A 24,003-nucleotide genomic window follows, 5' to 3' on the forward strand; every position below is an offset into this window, starting at 1 on the left:
CTCAGCGTAGCTGTCAGGCACGTAGCATCGTTTTTGAAAGTGGGGGGGGGCCAACCTGAGAAAAATTTTTTTCCTTACCTAAAAAAAGTTGACAAGCCAAAAAAAAAAAAAAAAAAAAAAGAAAAAAAGAAAAAAAAAAAAAGACGAAAATTAAAAATTACCCAAACTCCAAAATCCTATTTCGTGGGGGGGGGGGGGGGGTAGTGGCCAATTTTTTAAAGGCAAAGTTCCTTTCACTTCCAACTTTTTTCCTATATTTTGTTGCTATGTATATACTGTGGTAAAAAGTGGGGGGCCAACCATGTTTTCAATAGACATTTACTATCGTAAAGGTAATGTTGGGGAAAAAAGTGGGAGGGCCTAGCCCCCCTGGCCCCCCCGGATACTACGTGCCTGGCTGTATCCAGTTGTGGATCTGCTCCTCGTCTTGTCCTGACATCTAGTATACTTCTTCTGCACTTATGCATGGTGCTGTTATGATCTATTTGATTTTCTGTCTTTCCATCCGGGGAAATCCAGATTATTTTGAATATCTCCATGTGTGAAAACATGATACCTCCTAAAACTAGATCATTGAAAGTGCAGAAATCTATATATAGAAAGTTCTCCATTTTAATTCAAGTTGCCGATGCCATGTTTTCCTATAATGAGTCTATGTTCGTAATGTCATCTCCTACCTTTGCATTCAAATCTCCCATCACAATTTTTTAGATCTCTGCGAGGTGTACGGTCCATCAATGACTGTAATGCAGAATTAAAGTCTTCCTTCTGCTGCTCCTCTGCTGCATTCCATTGAATGATCGTATCCTTCCTTTTCGAATTAAACCTGACTGGCATGAGTCTTGACACTGGTTTCCACGCTATCATTGCTGTTGTTGCTTCTGCATCTTTGCTGGCCAAGGGCTTCTGATACGCTACTCTCCTCATAAACTCTTGTAATACAGCGCTGTAAAAATTAAGACGGGACTGTTTTCTTTACGTGATCTCGAATTTTGAACAGATGCACACAAATTGCGTCATCAACAGAAATAAATTACAAATGTACGTATTTAAATCATGAGAGTTTTTTAAAGAAAAATTAACAAGAAGGTATTGATTTTTCATTTGTTATTTAATGTGCTAATCTACATCTTTACAAAGATTTTAATTCATATTTTGCACATATTTTAAGATATTCGATGAACCATATCTCTTCATAGAATAGTACCGGGGGTATGTGGTCGTTGTTTACCTGCGTTTTTCAATCTTGAGAGTAATTTGAAGAGTCAAAATATGTCCCCGAATGCAGAGATCGTCATTAAAAATGTTCTATGGTTTAATGAAAATGTTCTATGGTTTAATGAAAATATTGAAGGTCAAGGTCAAGGATTCAGAAATCATAGCATACTTGGAAATATCTTGTCACAGGTAATGTACATGTTCATTATGAAACGCCTATCTCAAAGTTATAGGGAAAAATCAACATTTTTTAAAAAGTAGGTCAAACTTCAAGGTCAAGGTCAGAGGATAAAAATCACAGTGCATTTAGAAAGGTCTTGTCACAGGCAAAACGCAGGTTTAATATGAAAAGCCATAACCAAGGTTAAAGTTTTTGAAAAGTAGAAGTATGTCAATCGTGAAGGTCAAGGTCAAGGTCATGAGGTCAATCGTAGTGTACTTAGAAAGGTCTTGTCATAGGTTAATATACATTTTAATACGAAAGCCATACCTCTTATTAAAACATTATGACTAATTCAAAGTAATGTCTAATTTTTTTTAAAGTAGTTCAAACTTCAAGGTCAAGGTTAATGTTTTTGAAAATAAGTCACTTGTGAAGGTTAAGGTCACGAGGTCAAAAATCAAAGGTCTTGTTACATACATGTAATATATGTGTTTAATATGAAAGTCCTATCGCTTTTTATTCAAAGTTACGGTCAATTCGAAGTAATGTTTAAATTTGTAAAAAAAAAAAAAAAAAACAAACAAACTCAAACTTCAAGGTCAAGATCAGGGGGATTAAAAATCATAGTGTATTTACTAAATACTATTTAGTAAGATTTTGTCACAGGCAATGCACAGGTGTAATATGAAAGCCCTATCACTCTCATTCAAAAGATATGACCAAGGTTAAAGTTTTTGTGACAGACTGATAGACCTAGAGATGAATTGAGATTTCGAGAAAGCCGGGGACAATTAACTTGCCACCACCTAAAACCATTGGCTCCAAGATTTACCAAATCACATGCATTAAGTTTACAATGGACATCAAAGAGCAAGGAAGACCGGGTGAAGCGGGGACCGCCAATAGTGGCAGTAAGACGACGAGGGGTGAAAGCCTTAGGGAAGCCCAGCGTCCGACGACTAGATCCCTTGTGACACCCAAACAAACAAGCACCATCGGACACTGGAACGTGAGAACAATGTATAGAGGAGGAGCTTCAGCACAGATTACGAGAGAGATGGAAGAATACCAACTGAACATTTTTGGAATCAGTGAGTGCAGATGGACAGGAGCTGGGAAGATGAGACAGGCCTTGGGTCAGACCGTCATATACAGCGGGGATGAAGAACTACATGAGGGAGGAGTTGCCATAATGATCAGCCAGCAGGCAATGAAATCACTTATAAAATGGGCACCCATCAGCAAGAGAATCATAATAGCAGAATTCTTTTCAAGATACAGGAGAGTGTCGGTGATCCAAGCATATGCGCCACATAATGAAAAGGGAGAGAAGGAGAAAGAACAATTCTAATAGGAGTTACAAGAGACCGTGGATGGATGTAATAAGAACGACTTCATTATTATCATGGGGGACCTCAATGCTTATTAAGGTAGAGAGTGACAATAATTATAATTATAGTTATAAAAGAACTATAGGTATCCATGCACTGAACACAGAGTGAGAATGGAGAAAAACTGAATTTAGTCAGAGCAACGGACTTGTAATCACAGGAACATTGTTCCACAAAGACATGCACAAATCAACATGGGTGCCTGCTACTGGAACAGCGAAAACCCAGATAGACCATCTCATAAATGGTCGGTGGAAATCACCTGTTCTTGACACCAAGGTTCAGAGGGGAGCGGATGCCAACAGCGATCACTACCTGTTGAAGACTCGAATCAGGCTACGGCTCAGCACAGACAAGAATAAGAACAAGTTAAAATCAAGTTTGGGTGTAGAACGCCTCAAAAACAACGAAGTAAAAACAAAAAGTGCAATGACTGCCTGAGAAAAAAATTAAAAGAGCACAGAGAAAAGGCTGAAGATATCTAGAAAAATTGAGAACAGCAGAAGATTACATATGTGAATTCAGCAGAAGTACTTGGCTACAGGAAAGGCAAAAGTAAAGCTTGGATCAGCAAAAACATCTTGAAGTTGACAGATGAAAGAAAAGACATAACGACAAAGATAGAGAGCACAAGAACAGAAAGAGTCAAGACTAGGTTGAAGGATTGATTAAGTGATTGTATATTGTTTAACGTCGCGTTTTAAATTTAGACCTTAATTCGGCATTCAGGGCCATTGAGCAGTGAGGGTTCTTTATCGTGCCAACGCCTATCGTGACACGGGTCCTACGTTTGTAAGGTACTAGTAATATTCGATAGACCTGTGACTTTCACTTCTAATGCCGAGCGCTTTAGGTTTGACACAGTGCCGCTAACGAAAACCGAATTCGGGCCTCCCGATCACAAACCGAACGCTCTATCACTAGGCTACCTTGAATGGTTGAAGGAAAATTACAAGGAGAAAGACAAAGCAGTCAAGAGAAGTGCGAGAGAGAACAAGAGGAGATGGATGCCAGAGAAAGCTGAGCGAGCACAGAAAGCAGCCTAGAACGGGAGGCAAAAGGTACTGTACAGCATAGTAAACCAGCTGATAAGAAAGAGTGATAAACAAACAGCAGCGGTGAAGATCAAAGATGGAGAGCTACTGAATATAAAGAAGCGAGGCTTGCTAGATGGAGGGAACATTTTGAGAAAGTGCTCAACTGGGACATTCTAGAGTCACCACCACAAGATGAACAGATGAAGGAGGGGGAAGAGCTAGACACCTCAGTTCAACCACCCACCACACAGGAAATAAGGACTGCACTGATGAAAGGGAAGGCCCCTGGAACAGATCAAATAACTGCAGAAATGTTAAAGGCAAACCTTGATAAGAGCAGCCAGGAATTGAAACACATCAGATATGGAAGGAGGAAAAGGTGTCCAAAGAATGGACCAGAAGACTGATCTGTAAAATTCCTAAGAGAGGCAACTTACAGGACTTCAGCAACTGGAGGGGAGTCACGTTACTGCCCCTAGCCAGCAAAGCACTCAGTATGATCATCATCAACAGAATACAGGCTGGAGTTGACCGCACCCTAAGGAAAGAGCAGGCAGGGGCAGGGTTCCGTAGAGGGAGAGGGACTGTCAATATAAGATCTTCATCCTCAGAAACTTCCTGTAGCAAGTGAACGAAAGGAATGCTACATTGTGCATCCATTCCGTAGACTTTTAGAAAGCTTTCGACTCGCGGTGCCCAGCAACAGCCTTTGGGTCATCTTGAAGAAATATGGGATACATAGAAAAATTATTACGATAGTCAAAGCCCTGTATGACAATTTTCAGTGTTCTGTAATTGGTGACGAGACCACGGACCGTTTTCCTGTGATGACTGGTGTCAAACAAGGATGCTTCATGACAAGCTTCTTGTTCCTCCTAGTGATAGACTGGGTGATGCAACAGACTGTCAAAGAAAAGAGAACAGGAAGTAGATGGGACTTCACCACTATGCTTGAAGACCTTGATTTTGCGGACGACATTGCCCTACTGTCATCAGCAATGAACCATCTTCAGTCCAAGACAACAAAACTGGAAGAAAACGACTTAAGAAGAGTGGCAATTTTGTTGTATATTAATGAAAAATATTAAAACTATAATCTAGAAAATTCTGAGTGAAAATGTTCGAAAGGAAAACGCGCTCACAGCATAATGCCAGTCCGTGCTCAGTGGTGTGCAGACTTTAACAGTTGAACAAACATTAACAATAACACAGCTTGCGCCCAAAAACAGTTCAAGTTTGTTCAATTCTGTACAGAACACTGTACATGGACGGGCGATACTTGTGAGGGGGTTTTACTTTCGAACATTTCTACTCTGAATTTTCTTTATTATAGTTTTAATATTTTTCATTATAACACAAAAATTGACACTCTTCGTAAGTATTAAGAATAAAATTATAATTTGTGAAAGTGCAAGGATGTGTCAAGCAAACCCGTCCAGAAATTCGAAGTTTCAATAATGATCGAATAACTTCGAGATGAAAAAAGATAATTATTATTATATTCTCATGTGAAATGCTCTTGCAACATATAATAAATCGTGATATTTAATTATACAGAAAATTTGAGAAAATATTACATTCAAATCCGTGTCTATGCACCTTTAATAGTGTTGATACATCGTCTATAAGATATATTTTATTACTAATCCAGTGCCCAAATGAGCATAAAGAGAACAAACTTAAGAAGGTTAAAGGACCTTAAATATAGTTGAAAGAAAAAATATCTTGTATATCTAACATTAGGCATAATATGCAAAAATAACATTTCTTAAAATATGTGAAGAAGGTGAAAGCTTGTGGCGGGAAAGAGAAAAGTTATTATTTCGGGAAAATATTTTCCACTGTAAATTTGCAATTTATATTTCAGGCCTTAGTCACAAAGACGCTTTAGTACCTTTTCATCACAATCGGCAATCCTCGGCTGACTCCGCTCCGCTCCATTCAAACCTCGGATGTGATAGGTGGAGGAATACGCAACAGATCGCTACATTTCTCCGCCGGAAACTGCCTTGTCACTCATTTCATATTTCGCTCTGCCTAAAGTTCTTAGAAAAGGTTTCTTTATTAGTGTAATTCCTCGTGTTAATTACAACCAAATGTTAGTATTCTTTGAAAGCAAGAACACAGTGTTGGGCGTGCATCAAAGTAACTCGGATTTCAAAAGTATAATATTTGAATGAAATTCAAATAAGATCACATGACTGAATCAGCAAGATGGATGATCACCGTTGACGTCCGAGGTTATGTGCGAGGTACGAGTCATCCGAGGAACTCCGATTGTTTTCATCAGGTAAAATTAGATAAAATAAGAATTAAGAAATGTCTTAAAAGTAAGTTCACTACTTAGTTTTACAAGAAATCTTATTCTTTTCTTTTTCAACATGATAGAGTGCATATGAATGTTGATATGGATGTTTAAGTCTGGTGCCAGAGTCGTTGAAAACTACTGAATGTGCGTGCCAGGAATTGAGGAAATGTGGACGGAGCTGATTGATTGACTATCCTAGGACTCACAATTTTTCTTTTCATTTTTCATTTTTTTTTTTTTAGAATAATCTGTTGCTCTTATAAAATATAAGGACAACATGTAAAGAAACTCAAATCAGGAAGAAATAGAGTTAAGTTGTGGATAATTCGAGACAGCAGCCTGTGAACAGGTACTTGTGGACAGGACCCCCCCCCCCCCACGATATTTTCAACCCCGGGTTTGTGGGACTTTTTTTCACAAATTACATTTATTACACTTTTGCATCATATGTACTATAGGGAAAAAAACGTGAAAACCCCAAAATAATACCCCATTATACATTATATTATAAGAGAGAAAGGTATGCCACTCTGTTTTGTTTACGTTGTAACCCCAACCGGTGTTTCTGGGTTTAAAACATGGATTTATTGTAGTTTGACCTAAAATGTTGATTCACACTGTCTCTACATATATTTCTGTCTTAGTCCATGCTATCAGATTGATTGCATCTCGTAAGTCCCACATTGACTCCTTAAACAGTTCTCTGATCCCAGAAGACATGACCATAAAAATAAAGCACAGTACAATAAAATTAATATGAACTCACAAACTGTATAGAATACTAGTGCTTGTATTCTATGGGATTGATTCATACATATTGTTTTCTCTTCCATGAGCAAGTTGAGTTTAGTCGACTGAAGTTCACCTCCAGCACCACACTTATTATACCCCCCGCAAACGAAGTTTGGGGGGGGTATATAGGAATCACCTTGTCTGTCTGTCTCTCTGTCCGTCTGTCTGTGCAAACGTGTCCGGTCCATATCTTTCTTATGGAGGGACCTTAGAATCTACTACTCCACACAAAGATTGTCCATGACCGAAAGGTGTGTCATGACCTTGACCCAAGGTCATTTGGGGAAGTTCAAGGTCACTGGAAGAAAAAGTTCATAATTCGTGTCCGGTCCATATCTTTCTTATGGATAAACTTGGTAGGTTCTCATTTCACACAAAGATTGCCCATGACCCAAGGGTGTGTCATGACCTTGACCCAAAGTCATTCGGGGAAGTTCAAGGTCACTGGAAGAAAAAATTCATAATTCGTGTCCGGTCCATATCTTTCTTATGGAGGGACATTAGAATCTACTACTCCACACAAAGATTGTCCATGACCTAAGGGTGTGTCATGACCTTGGCCCAAGGTCATTTGGGGAAGTTCAAGGTCACTGGAAGAAAAAGTTCATAATTCGTGTCCGGTCCATATCTTTCATATGGATAAACTTGGTAGGTTCTCATTTCACTCAAAGATTGCCCATGACCCAAGGGTGTGTCATGACCTTGACCCAAGGTCATTCGGGGAAGTTCAAGGTCACTGGAAGAAAAAGTTCATAATTCGTGTCTGGTCCATATCTTTCTTATGGATAAACTTGGTAGGTTCTCATTTCACACAAAGATTGCCCATGACCCAAGGGTGTGTCGTGACCTTGACCCAAGGTCATTCGGGGAAGTTCAAGGTCACAGGAAGAAAAATTTCATAATTCATGTGTGATACATATCTTTATTATGGAAAAACTTACTTCTGAAAAAACCCAGCGGGGGGTATTTTGTCCCATTTGGACAGTTCTACCAGGTAGTTATCACAACTCTGTCAATTCATCATTTAAACACATCAAAAATTGCTCTCTTTATACTTTTTTCAGGTTTAAAAATGGTTGAAAGCGAAGATATTCTAATTCCTTATCTGACATCTAGGCTTTCGGAAACTTTGTTTTTGTTCCAACAAAAAAGATACCTATGTGATGTTATGATAATTACTGCCAATGGCTTTATCCCAGCTCACAGAGTAGTTCTTGTGGCCGCCAGTAAGTACTTTTATGAAGCGGAAACTACAAGGCACACTTTTGACTCTTCGGACCCAAACTTCCATCTTAATTATGACATTGAGGATGTGAGAAAAGTTGTGAACATGTTATACACGGGTAAAATGACCGTCACCAAGTTTAATGTTGATAGAGTGGCAGCGATTTGTGCGGAATTAAAGCTGAATGACGCTTTAGAAAAATGCATTGTGTTCATGGCAGAGGTTGGTGTAGCGAATCATGTGATGTTAGGATTAGTTGATGTTCCAGAGAGAAATAAAGATGTGGCGGACAAATCTGACAGCAATGTAATTAATGCAGACATTGCAAACCATGAAGGGCAAGGTGTTAACATACTTAACTGTGAGACTGACAGTGGAAAACCTTTAAAAGAAAAAAGTTTGAAAAGGAAATATTCTATCACTGAAAGTGAAAATAATGACCAGAAGAGAGCTCATAAGAAGCCCAAACTTCCTGCTGTGAAAAAAGCAAAGACAAACAAGATGACTACTCCCTCTCACAATGTGTCCGATAAAGAGAGCCATGCCACATCATCATCAGAATCAATGATTACCATAGAGCCCCACCCTGTAATGGCTTCTGAAGAAAATATCAGCTCTCAGGAATCCCTGGAAGTTAGACGCGGCCAGAGTCCAGAACAAGATGAGACTGCCGAAAACTCATTGCCCGAGTCCAATACAGAGCTCACAAAGGTAGAAAAGTTTTCCACTGATACTGATGATACAGCAACAACGTCTCAACTTTGTATGTTTATGGATTTAAATGAACTGAAAGTATATCATTCGAAACCTGCCCATGCTGAAAAAATCACCAAGCAGTTTGACCCTGATGGCTCCATTACGGAGGCTGTAGAGAGGGACCAGGAGTTTCTCACGGTGGGACAGGTGGAGAAGAGGGTCAACTGCAGGAAGTGTAAGATGGTCTTCAAGGACGTGGAGTCGCTCGCGGAGCACCGGCGGGAAATCCACCCATCTAACTGCAAAAAGGAGAGATTTGTGTGTGATATATGTAATGCTAAACCCAACAATCATGTCACTCTTGTGGAACATAAATTTAAGAAGCATGGAATTGCATATGACAAAACCAAGTATCCCATTTATAAGTGTGAGGAACAGGTAGGTATTGCACATTCAAAATTTCAATCTAAATGAAAGAGTTAAGTTTGATAAATTTACAGAATTCAGATTCAGAGGGCATATATTGTGATATGCCAGAAATGCATCATAAATTCCACATTTTTGATAAGTGCATAAAATGTAATTTAATTTCAGAGAGCATGTATTGTAATATCATAAATGTTCTTAAGTACATTAATATGAGTATTTACAGGACTGTGAGTTTCAAACCATCGTCCCTTACAAACTGTCGGAACACAAGACCACTGTCCACTCGGGCCTGGCCTGTATCTGTGAAACATGTGGCCGAGCCTTTAAAAGTAAGAGTGTCCTGCGATACCACATCCAGTCCAATCACTCCGGGACCAGGCCCAAATTTATTTGTAACACATGTGGTAAAACCTACTTCACAGCTCAGGCACTGAAGGTAACCGTATGTAATACAGAATCAAGGTGTATTTATATATTTAATACAGTGCAAAAAAAGAATTATGGTTCAGACATTGAAGGTAACTATCCAAGCTTTCCATATTTAGCATGTGACAAAACCTACTTCAAATGTCAGACAGTGAAGATTATATTACGTTGAATCAGACCCTATCCACATCGTATGTTTGATATATTTTTCAAAAAACATACTTGGTACGAGCATTAGAAGTAAGTGACACAGTCCAACTTTAATATATTTGTAGCATGTTAGGCAAATCCTAGTTCATACTAATTAAATGTTAATAAGAAAGAATCCAGACCAACCTGTATACTTGAGTGTAACATACATATATGTTGCAAATGGGCGTCTTGGGTCATACCCTCTTTTTGCGTTGCACATATGAAACTACATATAATTAAAAATTAATTATGATAACCAAGATAAACAAACTACATGTACCTATTAAACAGGTTTTTATAAAATGATATTCTGTACACTGTAATTCAGTAATTGTTCATTTATGATTTAGAAACACATGGAGTACCACACGGGGACCCAGAAAAGACTCCTTTGCCATCTTTGTCCGTACAGCAGTGTAGGAAAACAGGAGCTGAATAACCACCTACTGAAGTTACACAATGTCCCAGTACCAAGGAAAACTAAAGTGTACGTATAAACCTACTGAAACTCCATAATGTTCCAGTACCAAGGAAAACAAAAGTGTACGTATAAAAGTGCAATCTTGCTGTAACTCAGAGGGAGGGGGTGGGGGTGAGAGATATTGACAGGTGGGTTTGTTGTAAACTTTACTCATGCCCAATCTTTTAGAGTTAAAGACATAGTGAAAAGAAAATAGTACTTGTTCGAACATTAAGTTCATAACATAGCAGCCAACATGCTCAAGTAAATCTGTCTCATTTTTAGAATATTACATAGAGTATTTAGGCAAAGGAAAATGTCCATATTGTGTACTGTATACAGATAAAGTGATTAATTCAGGGGTGTGCAATTAGAAAAATCAATTACTAGCCCACGGGCTAGTGACAGCTATAAAGTTACTAGCCCAAATATAAGTGCAAAAATTAAAATAAAAAAACTATTTGTTGAAAAAAATTAATTGTTGAAAAAGTCAGGGTACTGAGGTCATTCTTTTTAAAATTAAAGTTTAATTCTCACTATGAAATTAAATCATGTATAAATTCTAATGAAAGAAGATTAAAATGAATTTAAATAAATTATCTTCCCTTTTTCTGAACATTGCACCAGCTCATTTAGAATGTAATTTAATTCATTTTGTTTTCATCTTAAATCATTAAATAGACTATAAATATATTTTATGTGAATCATAAAACACTTATCTTTCAGTTGATTGAGTGATCGTATATAATTTAATGAGATATCTGTATGTATTTACCATAAACGAAAGCATAGAGGAAATTCGGATAAGGAAAAAACGATCGTTTTTGGAAGTAAATAAGTCAGGTAGTGCTGCAAAACAGATAAGATTATGGAGATTTACTGAGAGTAGGAGCATGTTGTCAGAAAAATTTTCGATGGTTGGGAATTTGATAGCAAAAACGAGTGAAAATAAGGTTGTGCTTTACATGTATTGCGTGTGTTGTGTACTGTATACAGCCCGATAAGCCCTGGGCGTCGGGCGATGCTAATTGCACACCCCTGAATTAATGATCAGAGTTCTTTGGGTAATATATCAATGTATTTGCTTTGACTTCCAGATATCAATGTGAGAAGTGTGATTACTACTCCTTGAATCGGACCCAATTCAACAGACACGTAGCCATGCATGATGGTAATATAATGTATCATTTTACTGTGTGAAGCCTGTACATACTCTAAAACAGTTGAATTCTTTAAAGAAAACAATTTGGTATGGTCAAATTGTAAATATTTTTTAAAAGCATGAAATTGAGATTTTATTGAGATATTTTGTAAAAAAAAATTTCAGGAGGAGAGAATGCTTTCAAGTGTTCGGAGTGTGATAAAACGTTCCCTTCCATGTATAACTTGAAAAGTCACGAAAAAAGACACAGTAAGTAAACTTGTACACCTTTAAAGGCTCGAAGAACAGAAATATCCATGAGATATCAATCATTAATCAGCTCATTCCTGTTAAAAATGTAGAAATTGTTTTTGGTACAGAGCTGTATTTCTTTGATTTTAGAGTCTTATTTAAAAATTAGTTCCTGAGATGAATATTAAAATATACTTGAGAATATTTCAATTTTTTGTATCCCAAACACTTTATTGTATTTAAGTATTAACTTTTACTTTAATGACTGAGACATTATATGATGTCAGTTTCTACTTATACCTAGTTACATTGAATTGACTTTGTTTTGTTTACAGAGGCAGAGACAGTCAACTGTCCTTATGAAGGCTGTAATTTCTTCACGAAGTTCAAACACATCCTGAAAAACCATATTACAGGAAAACACACTAATACTGTAAGTGTATATAGCAAGTCAGTTAAAAGGGAAAAAAAAACAAACTCGAACACTGTATTTATAGGGCAGTTCAGTTCACAGGAAAACCTACCAACACTGAGAATGTAAAATATAGTGTCACGAGCCTTGCATTAGAGTTTCACATTCAACAATGTCCAGAGCATGTCCATTTAGAACTAAACCAATGTGAATTATATACATTTATAATTTATTTTAGCACCTTGATTGATATGGAAAATATTTATTGTGCCTCTCATACTTTTGTTCTTTCAGAATTTCAAGCCATACAAGTGCCATCTTTGTGATCATAGCTGTAAGTTGAAAGGGAACTTAAACAAACATCTAGTGAACAAACACGGGTTAGAGGTCATGACCGAGGTCAAACAGCGCAAGATAGCCTTGGAAACAGGTCAAGGTTACAATGAGATACTTGTGGATCGTGCCAAGTCTAGGATTGCCTGCACGATCCCTGCAATGTTTCCAGAGGAGGGTCAAGATTGCTGATTCTTGCTTTAAACTAAGCTGACATTTTGTGACTTTGTGTAAATTGGAACAAAAAATGTCTGGAAAGAATTTATTTGAGTAGACAATAAATGGTGAAACAGTGTTTCTAGAAAACTCTAAATTCTTATAGAACTGATATGATGAGTTTTGGCCATGTTGACATTTTTGTTAGGAGAATGTCTTCTACCTCTTCAACATTCCTATTATTTGTCAATATTTGATTTTTTTGTTATAGTGTGGAATATTGCACATACTTTTCATTTGAGGCTAATTTCAAGCTTTTTTCAAAAACAGTTTTTTTAATTGTAGAAATGAAACATTACTTGACATGTTTATTGAAAACAAAGAAAAATTGTTTTCTGATATTTTTATACATTAGGCTTTATTAAAGGACTTCTTGTATTTAAGTTTTCATTTTACCAATCATGTTGAGAATTAGTTTGTGAATATAAACTGCATTTATGTAAAATATGTCTCAGAAAGGGAAATGTTGATTGTGATATCTATTTTTATAGGATTTTTTTTCTTTAGAGAAAATACAGTGTATATCATTCAGAAAATTTGCTTTATCACAAGAAGAGTAAGCTAGGCCTAGATTCATTACTGTTTTATTGAAATGTAAATAGATATTTTTGCACATAAATATACATGTATGAATGACAATAAATGAAAGTCTTTTCCTTATTTATGTTATTTCTTTTAAACTTCACACTTGAAATGACCAAAATATGCATATCAATAAATGAGACACTGTTCATAAGTGATTAAACCCTTCTCAGTAATTCATGTCAACATAACATCAACAACAAACCTATAAATGTTAAATAAGAAAAGCGATTACAATACACATCTGGAGGTGACTGTATATCAATGACTTTATTATAACAAATATACAATGTGCTCACTGAGTATCTTAGAAGGTGGGGGTGCAGGGGAGGGTCTGGAAGAGATATTCTCCTTTTTTTGTTTTTTATTTTATAAATGGGTATCATTTTAGTGGATTTTAGGACATTTTTGCAGCCATTTCTTCACATATCAAATTAAAAAAAAAAGCATTACTATAGAAAGGTAAATAATAATGAATACTGCATATATATTTTGTTTAAGATATATTTCAAGTTTTTGTTATATAGCTTGCAATATCACCCCTGCCCATTGAGATGGCCTTGATATAGACATTCACCATTTCATATGTATTCTCCATTGAATATTTTCGTCAGGTGAAAATAATATGAGCGAGGCAAAATTACTGTTTGATCAACCCTTCTCATGCTTACTCTAAATTCTTGGAAAAAAATCACCTGTTTTAATACTGTCAGATACACTGTGTTTTGGGGAAAAGGAGATTTAAGAAATTAAAAACCAAACATTAATTATTTCGTATCAGACATAACGGCATGGTTTTTAACTTTTTTATTATAAAATTCCAAATTCTTAGTTTTTTTGTTGTTTCTTTATCTTTCTTTATTTTTTTTCAATTTTTTACATTTATAAACTTGGATCTGCAAAACTTTGTCCCTTCTCCTGGTAGAGAGATTCTGGATATTTTGGTAGGCTAATCAACTGAACAGGAGAATTAGATTTTACAACTGTCAAGTAGTCAACAAAAAGCGTGGAGGGAAAAAAAGCACCACCTCACCCAAATAAAGACATTAGCTAAACAACTATTATTTTTTTCCCAAGTTTCAAAAGGCAGTGAAAGGTAGTGCGTTTTGACAGTGTACGGGAGGTAACTCCTAAAACTAGATGGAACTCTTCTATATGTAAGGTACATTTCGTCCCTGAGCACATACCGACGAGAGTGAAGAAGAAGCTTCTGTAGCAACATTTATGCATTCCATCGTGAATTTTTCAGATCAGACAGAAGTATGAGCGGCCGTCAGAATGAAACTTCAGGAAAGTAAGTTTGTTGTACAGAGACATGGTTTGAATGAAGTATATCGTAAACACTTGGCGGTAAATTCGGGTCAGTTGACGACGAGTCTGCACAGACTTGTGTTTTCAGTTTCCACTTGATTGGTCAATGTTATAGTTTGTTAAACCCATGTTTTATGTTGCCTTTTGTACTTTTTTGTAATTTCCCTTATCCTACAATATCTAGTAATAACATCTGTAATCGTAGTAAACTCTCATTTTAAAAAAAAATTAGCTGAATTTTTAAAGCAATGCTAATTTTTATGTATTGATGCTTGGAATGGATCATACGTGCACAATGTCATTGATATAGTTTTCTCTACAGCTATTGCATGTGTTTTCAGAAATCTAAGAAACATGTTATACGTGTCTAATAGATATATTTGAATAAACAGGACCCCCCCCCCCCCTTACACAGTGGCGGTCAGCGGGGTTTGATTGCCGGTGGACAGATAGCTCAGTTGGTAGAACACCTGACCGGAGTTTCAGGGGGCCCAGGTTCGAATCCCGGTCTGGTCCGCTGTATTTTCTTCTCTCCCTTTACATTTGGTGGCATGCCATGCCCTGGAATTGACAGGTGAAAGACCTGCAAGGGATGAGTTTGGGTTGGGGTCTTTGGAGGGCCAAAGACCTTTAAGGAGGGAGGAATGTGGCGGTCAGCCGAGTTCGATCGCCGGTGACCAGATAGCTCAGTTGGTAGAGCACCTGACCGGAGTTTCAGGGGGCCCGGGTTCGAATCCTGGTCTGGTCCACTGCATTTTCTCCTCCCCCGTTACACACACACAAATCAGTGCATTGTGTTTATAGAAAGTTTTTTTTCTCTCTAGAACAAAAAGCATGGATTTGTGACAAACCTTCATCCTCTGTTAGCTTCATAAAGAAATTCTTAAGGTGGAATCAATCTGCATTTTTATTTATCAAGTAATTTGTTTTCCACAATTGCAAGATTTGTTTGTCCCTTAAACATGGCTGTAATTGTTAAATAAAATGGAAAATCACACCTGTATCTAATACATTTTTTTACTGATATAGGCTAGGTGAAAGATGAGCCAGTAAGAATATTTCATGAACTCTGTGTAAATATTTACACACAATATTGGACTTGGCATTGTCACTTTCATATTTCTTTCTATGTAAGATTTTTTTCTATATTATAATGTGAGCCATATCAATTGCAATTGCCACCAAAAAAAAAACTGTTTACCCACAATTTTATAATGTAGCATTTTTGCACTAAGACTCAAGGGATTTTTCAGATTCCCAGTAAATACCTGTAATCAGTTTTTGAGCACTTAACGTGTGCCTCTTTATAAGAGGGTGGGAGGGAAGAAAAGAAATTTAACAAAATTTTAAAGGTACCAGGTAATGTTTTTTTGAGTATCAAACTGTAACAAATGGAATCTCTAAAGTCCCTGGAGCTTTTGAGAGTGTGTATTACCCTTGGTATTTTGTTTGTGCAGTATAATCACTATTTTGCTTTAACGTGTTACTGTTTGTTTTCCGAAGTGAGGATGATGATTTCACTAGTACCACTAGGTCACTGGGAGAGAGGTAACTTAAAAATTAATGTTGTAGTGTCAGTTCTTAATGTAACATTTTGTAACATATAATCAGAAAATCTATAATTATCATATGAAGTCTGGTGAATCTCAAAAGTTAAAAAATACACAAGTGGAATGGCTACCATGTAAATGAACTTTTAGAATAAGTTTCCATTATTTATTTTGCAGAAATGATTGTACATTTTAGATTGATATTCACTGGATCAAAGAAAATACTAATAAAAGTAGCATTAGTTGTTTTATAACCAGTATAGGTGAATGAGTAAAATTGTACATTAATAATGTATGCTTCTAACTTTGGTGCTGGGTGTTTGTGAGAGATAGAGAGAGAGAGCATTGGTGTGGTTGTTTAATTTGATTAATTGTTGATTTATATCTTGATTACCAGGTACACACTATATATGATTTTACAAAAATAATTTTCTTTGCAAAATAAAGATACATGTATACAGTCATGTATTTTGACAAATGTCAATGGGTTGCTTGAAAAAAAAGGAAATACATGTATTTTAGACATGTTAGAAAATAGGGATGTGCGATTTTATCGGTATACCGGTATATCGCGATTTTTTGTTGCGTGATACGTATCGTGATACGGAGACCTAAATACCGGTATTTAAGTACATATTATAAAGTCCAGGAATTATTCATTTATTTGTTTAATCTTTTCAAATTACAATTACAGAAAGTATAAAAATGTTGTAAAACGTGAAAAGAACGGCATCTTATCGTCCAAACATAATTGATTTTATATACATAAATATTTCAAGAAAATGAAATTTTGTTTTTCAAGCAAATTTTTTAGAAAAATAATGACTTTTCATATAAAATCATTGTAAAAACTGCTTTTAAGAATATCATGATTTTATCGTGATATTGTGGGAAAAAAATCGTGATATATCGCGATACGAAATTTTTGGTGATACCCATCCCTATTAGAAAACAAGGTAGTGCAAGTTAAAATTAGAAATTAAATATTAATATTGTGTACACTATGAATTTATAGTTTAAACAAGCACAACTAATCCCTTTTGAATTTATTAAGTCAGTTTTTTTTAAAGTTTAAAATGATTTGTACCATGTATAAAAAATTGTTTTTCTATATTCATGATAAAATATTTTTGACTTAATTTATCTATAGATATGTTTGTTTCACTTTAAAATAAAAAAAAAATGAATTCAAAATTACAAGTAGCATGAAGAAAAAGTAAGACTGTTAAAACATTATGAATTGGAGCTCTGTTTTCTCAGCAATGTTTTTGAATATGTACTAGACTAGTATTTTGTTTTTACTGATGCTCCGCCTCCTTTTTTAGTAGGATGAACATGACCATAGGGCAACAAGCGTAAGTGGCTTCATGTTGTTCCCTCAAATCTTTGTTTTAAACTTGATGAGAATTTTGTACCAAGTTTAAAACCAAAGATTTCCTGCACTTGTCTTGCATATATCTTAAACTAAAATTCCTTAGTCTCTCATGCACCCAAGAGTTGTGTTATATACAATGATAGTTCTAAAACCCATGTCACTCCTCTGTTTCATATGTCAGTGTCCTTTTGGATGAAAAGGAATTTGCACTGTCTGTTTAACAATGCTTTATATGTACAATTTCCAATAAAAGATGCAACCTTTCAATTGGTGAAGGTTACTAATATTTGTTGCACTTGTATATACATATTTGTGTCTGTGTTTCCATTGATGGGCATAAGTATAACTCTATTTGCAATGCTTCTAAGTTACTGTGAAGTCCATTTTGCTAGCACAAAATAAGACTTAATAGCATAGAAATCAGTTGCTTTTGTATTTCATATATTTCCATCCTATTTTTTAAAAAAAATGATTTGGTAGATATTAACCAAGAGAGACATTATTTGATTATGTTTACTGCTTGCTTCTAATTTCAGTGAAAATCAAGCCAAGTTTTGTCAAGCTAGAGTAGCCAATGCAGAGAAGTACCTGGGGTCACTTTGTGAGGTAATGGGGTCAATCACACGGAAAACGGCCAGGATTCGAGACAAAGGTATATAGTCAGATCGCTGTTACTTGATTGGACAGAGTTTCATTGACCATTAATTACCATGCTTCATTATTACAGGCCTTGGATGTTGTGTGCATTGATACAATTATTTCATAGTAGGCATTCATGTGGATCCAAAGAATATCCTCAGAGTTATTGGTCTTGTTTTTTTAATTGAATATGTATTTATTCTATTAAATAAGTCAGAATAAAAAGCATTTGCAACCTCTACAATATATTAGTGTTCATGTGTAATCATATTTTGTGTTTGCTGATACACCTCTATTTTCATTCCTTTTAAAATTAGCTCAAAATATAACTTTTTTGGTTGAGAGCTTCAGTGTTTTCATGTCTTTTCCTAAGAGATTTTCATATGATATAAGGATTGCTATTTTCCATAAAAAATTTCTGAGTTCTATGTAATGTACTTTTGTATCTTTAGGTGACATTTTAGCCAAAATATGTAAGGACTATTCAGATGAGGAGACAGTTAGTCACTCACTGAAGGCAGGTCTACGATTTTGTGCCGAGAACTTATCTGTGATACAGGACTACAGGCATGCTCAAGTACAGAGACTGGAGTCAAAGGTCGTCAGACCCCTCAGTGACTATGGCAACATCTGTAAACAAATCAAAGTAAGTAACAAGTACAGAGACTGAAGTCAAAGGTCGTCAGACCCCTCAGTGACTATGGCAACATCTGTAAACAAATCAAAGTAAGTAACAAGTACAGAGACTGGAGTCAAAGGTCGTGAGGCCACTCAGTGACTATGACAACATCTGTAAACAAATCAAAGTAAGTAACAAGTGCAGAGACTGGAGTCAAAGGTCGTCAGACCGCTCAGTGACTATGGCAACATCTGTAAACAAATCAAAGTAAGTAACAAGTACAGAGACTGGAGTCAAAGGTCGTTAGACCACTCAGTGACTATGGCAACATCTGTAAACAAATCAAAGTAAGTAACAAGTACAGAGACTGGAGTCAAAGGTCGTCAGACCCCTCAGTGACTATGGCAACATCTGTAAACAAATCAAAGTAAGTAACAAGTACAGAGACTGGAGTCAAAGGTTGCCAGACCCCTCAGTGACTATGGCAACATCTGTAAACAAATCAAAGAGAGAGTAACAAGTTTATTTTACAGAGATTGTGAGTCTATTTTAAGGTCGTTAGACCACTCAGTGACTATGGCAACATCAGCTAGATATCTATGTGTTTATCTGTTTATTTTACAGGCTGGTGTGAAGAGGGTGCTAGATGTCTATGTGTTTATCTGTTTATTTTACAGGCTGTTGTACATGTAATATGTTTATCTGTTTTTTGTACAGGCTGGTGTGAAGCGGGAGCTAGATGCTGTCAAAAGAGAAGATAAGAAAAAGACAGATCTTCAGAAATTACGCTCTAAAAATCCAGCAAATACTCACCAGATTGTATCCTTATACAGTAAAACTCTATTATAAAAAAGTGCAGGGGATGAGCGATTTTCTTGCTTCTTTGTAATCGTAATTTATCATATCCAATAAAATATTTCAAAGTTGCAGGGAATGAAAATCAGTTTGCTAAAAGTGTCATTTGACTTTAATTAATTACTTGACACTTATCGAACAAGTTCACATTCCTTAACTCAGATCCAGAGCAGAGTAAGTATTGAAATAATGAAGAGAATATAACCAGAGAGATCAGCCACTGAACAAGAAATCCTTCCTTAATAATAACTATTTAAATGAATAATTTCAAAATCAAAGTCTTGTAAAAAGTTCTGAAATGTAAACAATTGACATTAAAAGTTACTCTTAATTTGTTTTCCCATTAATCATGTTATGATGGATTGCAGGCTCAGTCTGATGTTGAGAGAGCCAGGGAGAATGCCTCTATAGGAAGTAAACATCTAGAGGAACAAATGGTCACGTTTGAGAAACGGAGGCTTCATGATATTAAAGTAGGTCATGTTCAAGAAATAACTTAATACAATTAACTTGAGGTATAGATATCTTCATTTTTTCTTTGCAGTCAGAATGCCTGTTCTTTTTACAATGTCATTTTACAGCTGTGTTAAAATATTTTTTTATGCCCCTCTTCGCTCCCCATAAAAGAAGACCAAGTTTGATGGGGTTTACTGTCACGCCATCTAGTGAGATGATATATATTTAACTCTACTGACCTTTGCTATTGGCCAATCAGGGTAAATGAATTCAGCAGAGAATTCAAGATAATATTGGAAGTTGGTAATAAATTCAATATAATTCAACTAAAAAGCTGAGACAAACCTTTAACTGGGCTATTTAATGATAAAGGTGTTACCTTTGGGACTAAAACTGGCTTGTTTTTCTGTTTACAATTTAGTTTTATTTTCTTCACAACCGTTGCACATACTGAAATATTTGCTATACAGATTTTATATGAATTTCTAGGTCAAGTTCTGTATTGGGTAAGATCGAGCCATTTTGACAGAGTTATGTCCCTTGGACTTTAAAAAATTCCAATTATTTAGTAGAGGGGGCATAAGTGTTATACAAACATCTCTTGTTTGTGATTGCACAAAACAGAGTAAGTTTAATATAGAAAGCAGATAAACTAAGCATTTCTTTTTTTCTTTACAGTCTTCCATGCTAGATTATTTTAAAGTTCAGTTAGTTTTCCATGCCAAAGCTATAGAGTTTTATTCCAAGTGCTTTGAGAGTATGTCCCTGATCGATGAGGAGAGGGATTTACAGGTAAACATGGCAAATAAATTGCAAATCATGTCACTTCTATAATTTGTATGTTAAAAAAAATTCCCATGAATTCACTTGACAAAGTATACAAAGATGATAATGTTAGTGTGGAAATCTTAAGATAAGATAGGAATATAAGAAATGTTTCTCATAAATATCCCACCGTGCTAATGTCTAGATACATATTTCATTCAATATGAACGATGATATATGGATATTGTGAAATAACCAACACACATATGTTATTTACCAATTCTCATAATAAGCATTCATGTACCCTGGTAAATTTTATCCATGCAAGATCTTACCTGGTATTACTCTTTGTATGTGGGAAAAATCTGTAGAACATATTTTCTCAGCTTATAACAAGTGAATGTATATGTCTTTGTTTCAGGAATTTCAGAGGAAGTTGTCGATGGCCAGGGGAGCCCCGGACTCTGAGGACATTAGTCACGCCCTGACCTCAATGACAACAACGAATGGACACTCAGATACACTCGGCAGCACAGACCCCTATACCTCAACGTACGAGTCAACAGCCTCGGATCAACGACGAGTACGCATTAGTCAAACTGTAAGACTTCATTTGTTTGATTATTTTGAAATTAGTATAATACAACTCTGACTAGTTATGTACATGTACATGTATATGTATGGACCCCTCATATTTTATTTGGCTGTATTTGCTTTCTACAGTGGGCAATGCAGACAGGAAAACATACCTCGAAAGTAGTAACATGGCTTTATTTAAGGGATTCTGATTCAAGAAAGAGATACCATGTTTCTTCTTTCATTTCATTCTTTTTTTCCCATAATTCTTGGATTTTACAACTTGAATGCTGGCAGGGGACATTCATGACATACTGACTCATCTAGTTTAATTCTTATGACACTTTTAACAAAAACCAATTATGCAGCTTAAGCCCTAAAAAAGGATGGATGACATGTGCGGATCTAGAAGGGGGGGGGGATAGAGTTATTAAATGTATATACTAAATCATGAGTGATCTAGGACACCCCCACCCCTTTACCCCTTGGGGAACTCAGACCCCTCCTTGAAAATGCAGATCTATGTGAAATTGATATGAAAAGTCATAGGTCTGAAGCTTGAAAGTCAACCAATATCCCCCCACCCCCATCCCAAGAAACAGGTTTTTCACTTTTGGGAATTTTTTTTTTGACTGGAGTGGACCCCCCCTCCCCTCCTGGAAAAAATTCCTGGATCGATGCATGGATGGCCATCTCAAAGTTTTAAATATGTAATTCAGTATGCTACAGATTTGCAACTATCAATTAAGAAGAACTTGTATGGCAACAGAGCTGCTTTTCTTATTCTTTAGTTCATTTTTATCGAAATATGATCTTTGACAAACCACCAATTTGTCTATTAAGTTATTAATAAATTTTCATTAATAATGGTATTCCAATCATTGAAAAATCTTCAATCTAATTAAAATTAGATCCTTTACGCTCCTTTATTTTGTTATGTCGCTGTAAAGCGACATAACAAAATAAAGGAGTGTAAAGGATCTAATTTTAATTAGATTGAAAAATCTTTTGTTTGTAGTAACCAAATTTCAGGTAAATAAAGTGTTACATGCATTCAGTAGACCTGTCACTTTATTTATAGATTAAACAACATAATTATATGATGTTTGCTAGCTTTTTATGCTAGAATAAATATACAGTTCAGCACAATTCACATATATACACATGTGATTTTGATATACCGGTAACTGTGAGACTTGATTGTATATGCTGTATGTTTCATATGAATTTTTTTTACACATACTTCATAGGTGTTTAATTAAAATCAACTCATAAACTTTCATCATATAATCCATTTCCTCTGGGAAATCCATTTAGATTTGTTTTCTTTTATACATCTATAATATCCACATTGTTTCACTGTATAGTGTTAATATATTACAGTAAGTTTTCTGTACATCCACAATATTAGATAAACATCACATAGGCATTCTTAAGCTCAGGAATTCATATTCCATAAAACAGAGTAGTTGTAAATAATCCAAGGAATACATTTTAAATTGATGTTCTAAAAGATTCATTCCATTTATGATATTAATGAAGGAGATGATTGATGACTGGTATTTATGGTTATCTGCATTCATTATTGACTGTATTTAACTATCTTTATTTTTCAGTCTACAATGTATGGTGATGATGATGATGAAGACGATGACGATGATTATTATGATGATGATGAATATGATTTATCAACAGCAAGATGAAAGTGAGAGTATAAACTGCGCAACACTAGATATAAATATCTTCAGAAGTTCTGGACAGTAGTTGGTAGTCATCCGTTTCATCTTCATTGCTTCATCAGACAGCTAGTGTACAGAGGAATATCTCATTTCATTAGAACTAGTAACTGTAGAGTTACCACTAAAAGTCACTTTTTATAAAGAAGTAGTACAGTTGTATCACAGAGGTGCTTGAATTGTTTAAAGTGTTATAAATATAGTGATACATGTAGAGAACTTCAATCAAATCTGTGTAATACATTTTTGATGTAATTTTACAGAAAAATATATGCTGTGAAGTAGCTATATTACATTCCTATCAAACCTCTTGGCTTTTATTTTCAGGTAAATCCTCATAATCTGTTATTTTATAAAAGATCCCCTATAATTTGTATCAACATCAATTATATTATGCCACCAAAATAGTGAATAATGAAATAGAGACCGAGTAGCATTTTTCATTTCAATGATTTTATGAATTAATGTAAAGTCTACCTTGGTCTTCCATGTTTGTAAATAAGAACACTTTATGTGACAAAATAAGGCACCTGAATACAAGTGAGCATATTGAAAAATTTATTTAATAAGTTATAAATATATACTGAATAATATAATAAGTATTATGATAAAAAGAACAATTTTATGGGCACCTCAGAAGGATCCAAATGTTGTGACTTTTATATTACATCGATTTTTTATTGGTCAAAAGTTTCCATGACGAAATATTATAAGCCTGTTTATAAAAATCTGTGATATTTTGTCAAATCTGTCTCAGATGACCTAATTTATGTCATGACTAAAACTAACTTTTTATTTATTATATGTTTAATTCTATATACTAAATGGTTGATTCTTTTTTATTTTAT

At 35.3% G+C, this 24,003-nt stretch overlaps 2 protein-coding genes across 2 annotated transcripts; both read left to right on the top strand.

Moving 5' to 3' along the window:
• The first annotated feature begins 2,237 nt into the window (after positions 1–2,237).
• On the top strand, positions 2,238–2,732 carry LOC134271835 (craniofacial development protein 2-like). Its single transcript, XM_062754048.1, has one exon. It carries the CDS (start codon positions 2,238–2,240, stop codon positions 2,730–2,732), a length of 495 nt encoding a protein of 164 aa, XP_062610032.1.
• Positions 2,733–7,969: 5,237 nt separating this feature from the next.
• On the top strand, positions 7,970–23,294 carry LOC134271837 (GDNF-inducible zinc finger protein 1-like). Its single transcript, XM_062754049.1, has 18 exons — positions 7,970–9,268; positions 9,483–9,695; positions 10,228–10,364; positions 11,435–11,508; positions 11,665–11,748; positions 12,066–12,163; positions 12,437–12,665; positions 14,351–14,369; positions 14,475–14,567; positions 16,088–16,132; positions 17,460–17,489; positions 18,046–18,161; positions 18,601–18,794; positions 19,485–19,586; positions 19,991–20,095; positions 20,757–20,870; positions 21,265–21,444; positions 23,036–23,294. The coding sequence occupies exons 1-18, from the start codon at positions 7,982–7,984 to the stop codon at positions 23,120–23,122; spliced, it is 3,207 nt and encodes a 1,068-aa protein (XP_062610033.1). The 5' UTR covers positions 7,970–7,981; the 3' UTR covers positions 23,123–23,294.
• Positions 23,295–24,003: the final 709 nt, after the last annotated feature.

The sequence above is a fragment of the Saccostrea cucullata genome, unplaced genomic scaffold (genome assembly GCF_032062105.1).
Source record: "Saccostrea cucullata isolate Sc308-1 unplaced genomic scaffold, CSIRO_AGI_Scuc_v1 ctg654, whole genome shotgun sequence".
Taxonomy (NCBI): Eukaryota; Metazoa; Mollusca; class Bivalvia; order Ostreida; family Ostreidae; genus Saccostrea; species Saccostrea cuccullata.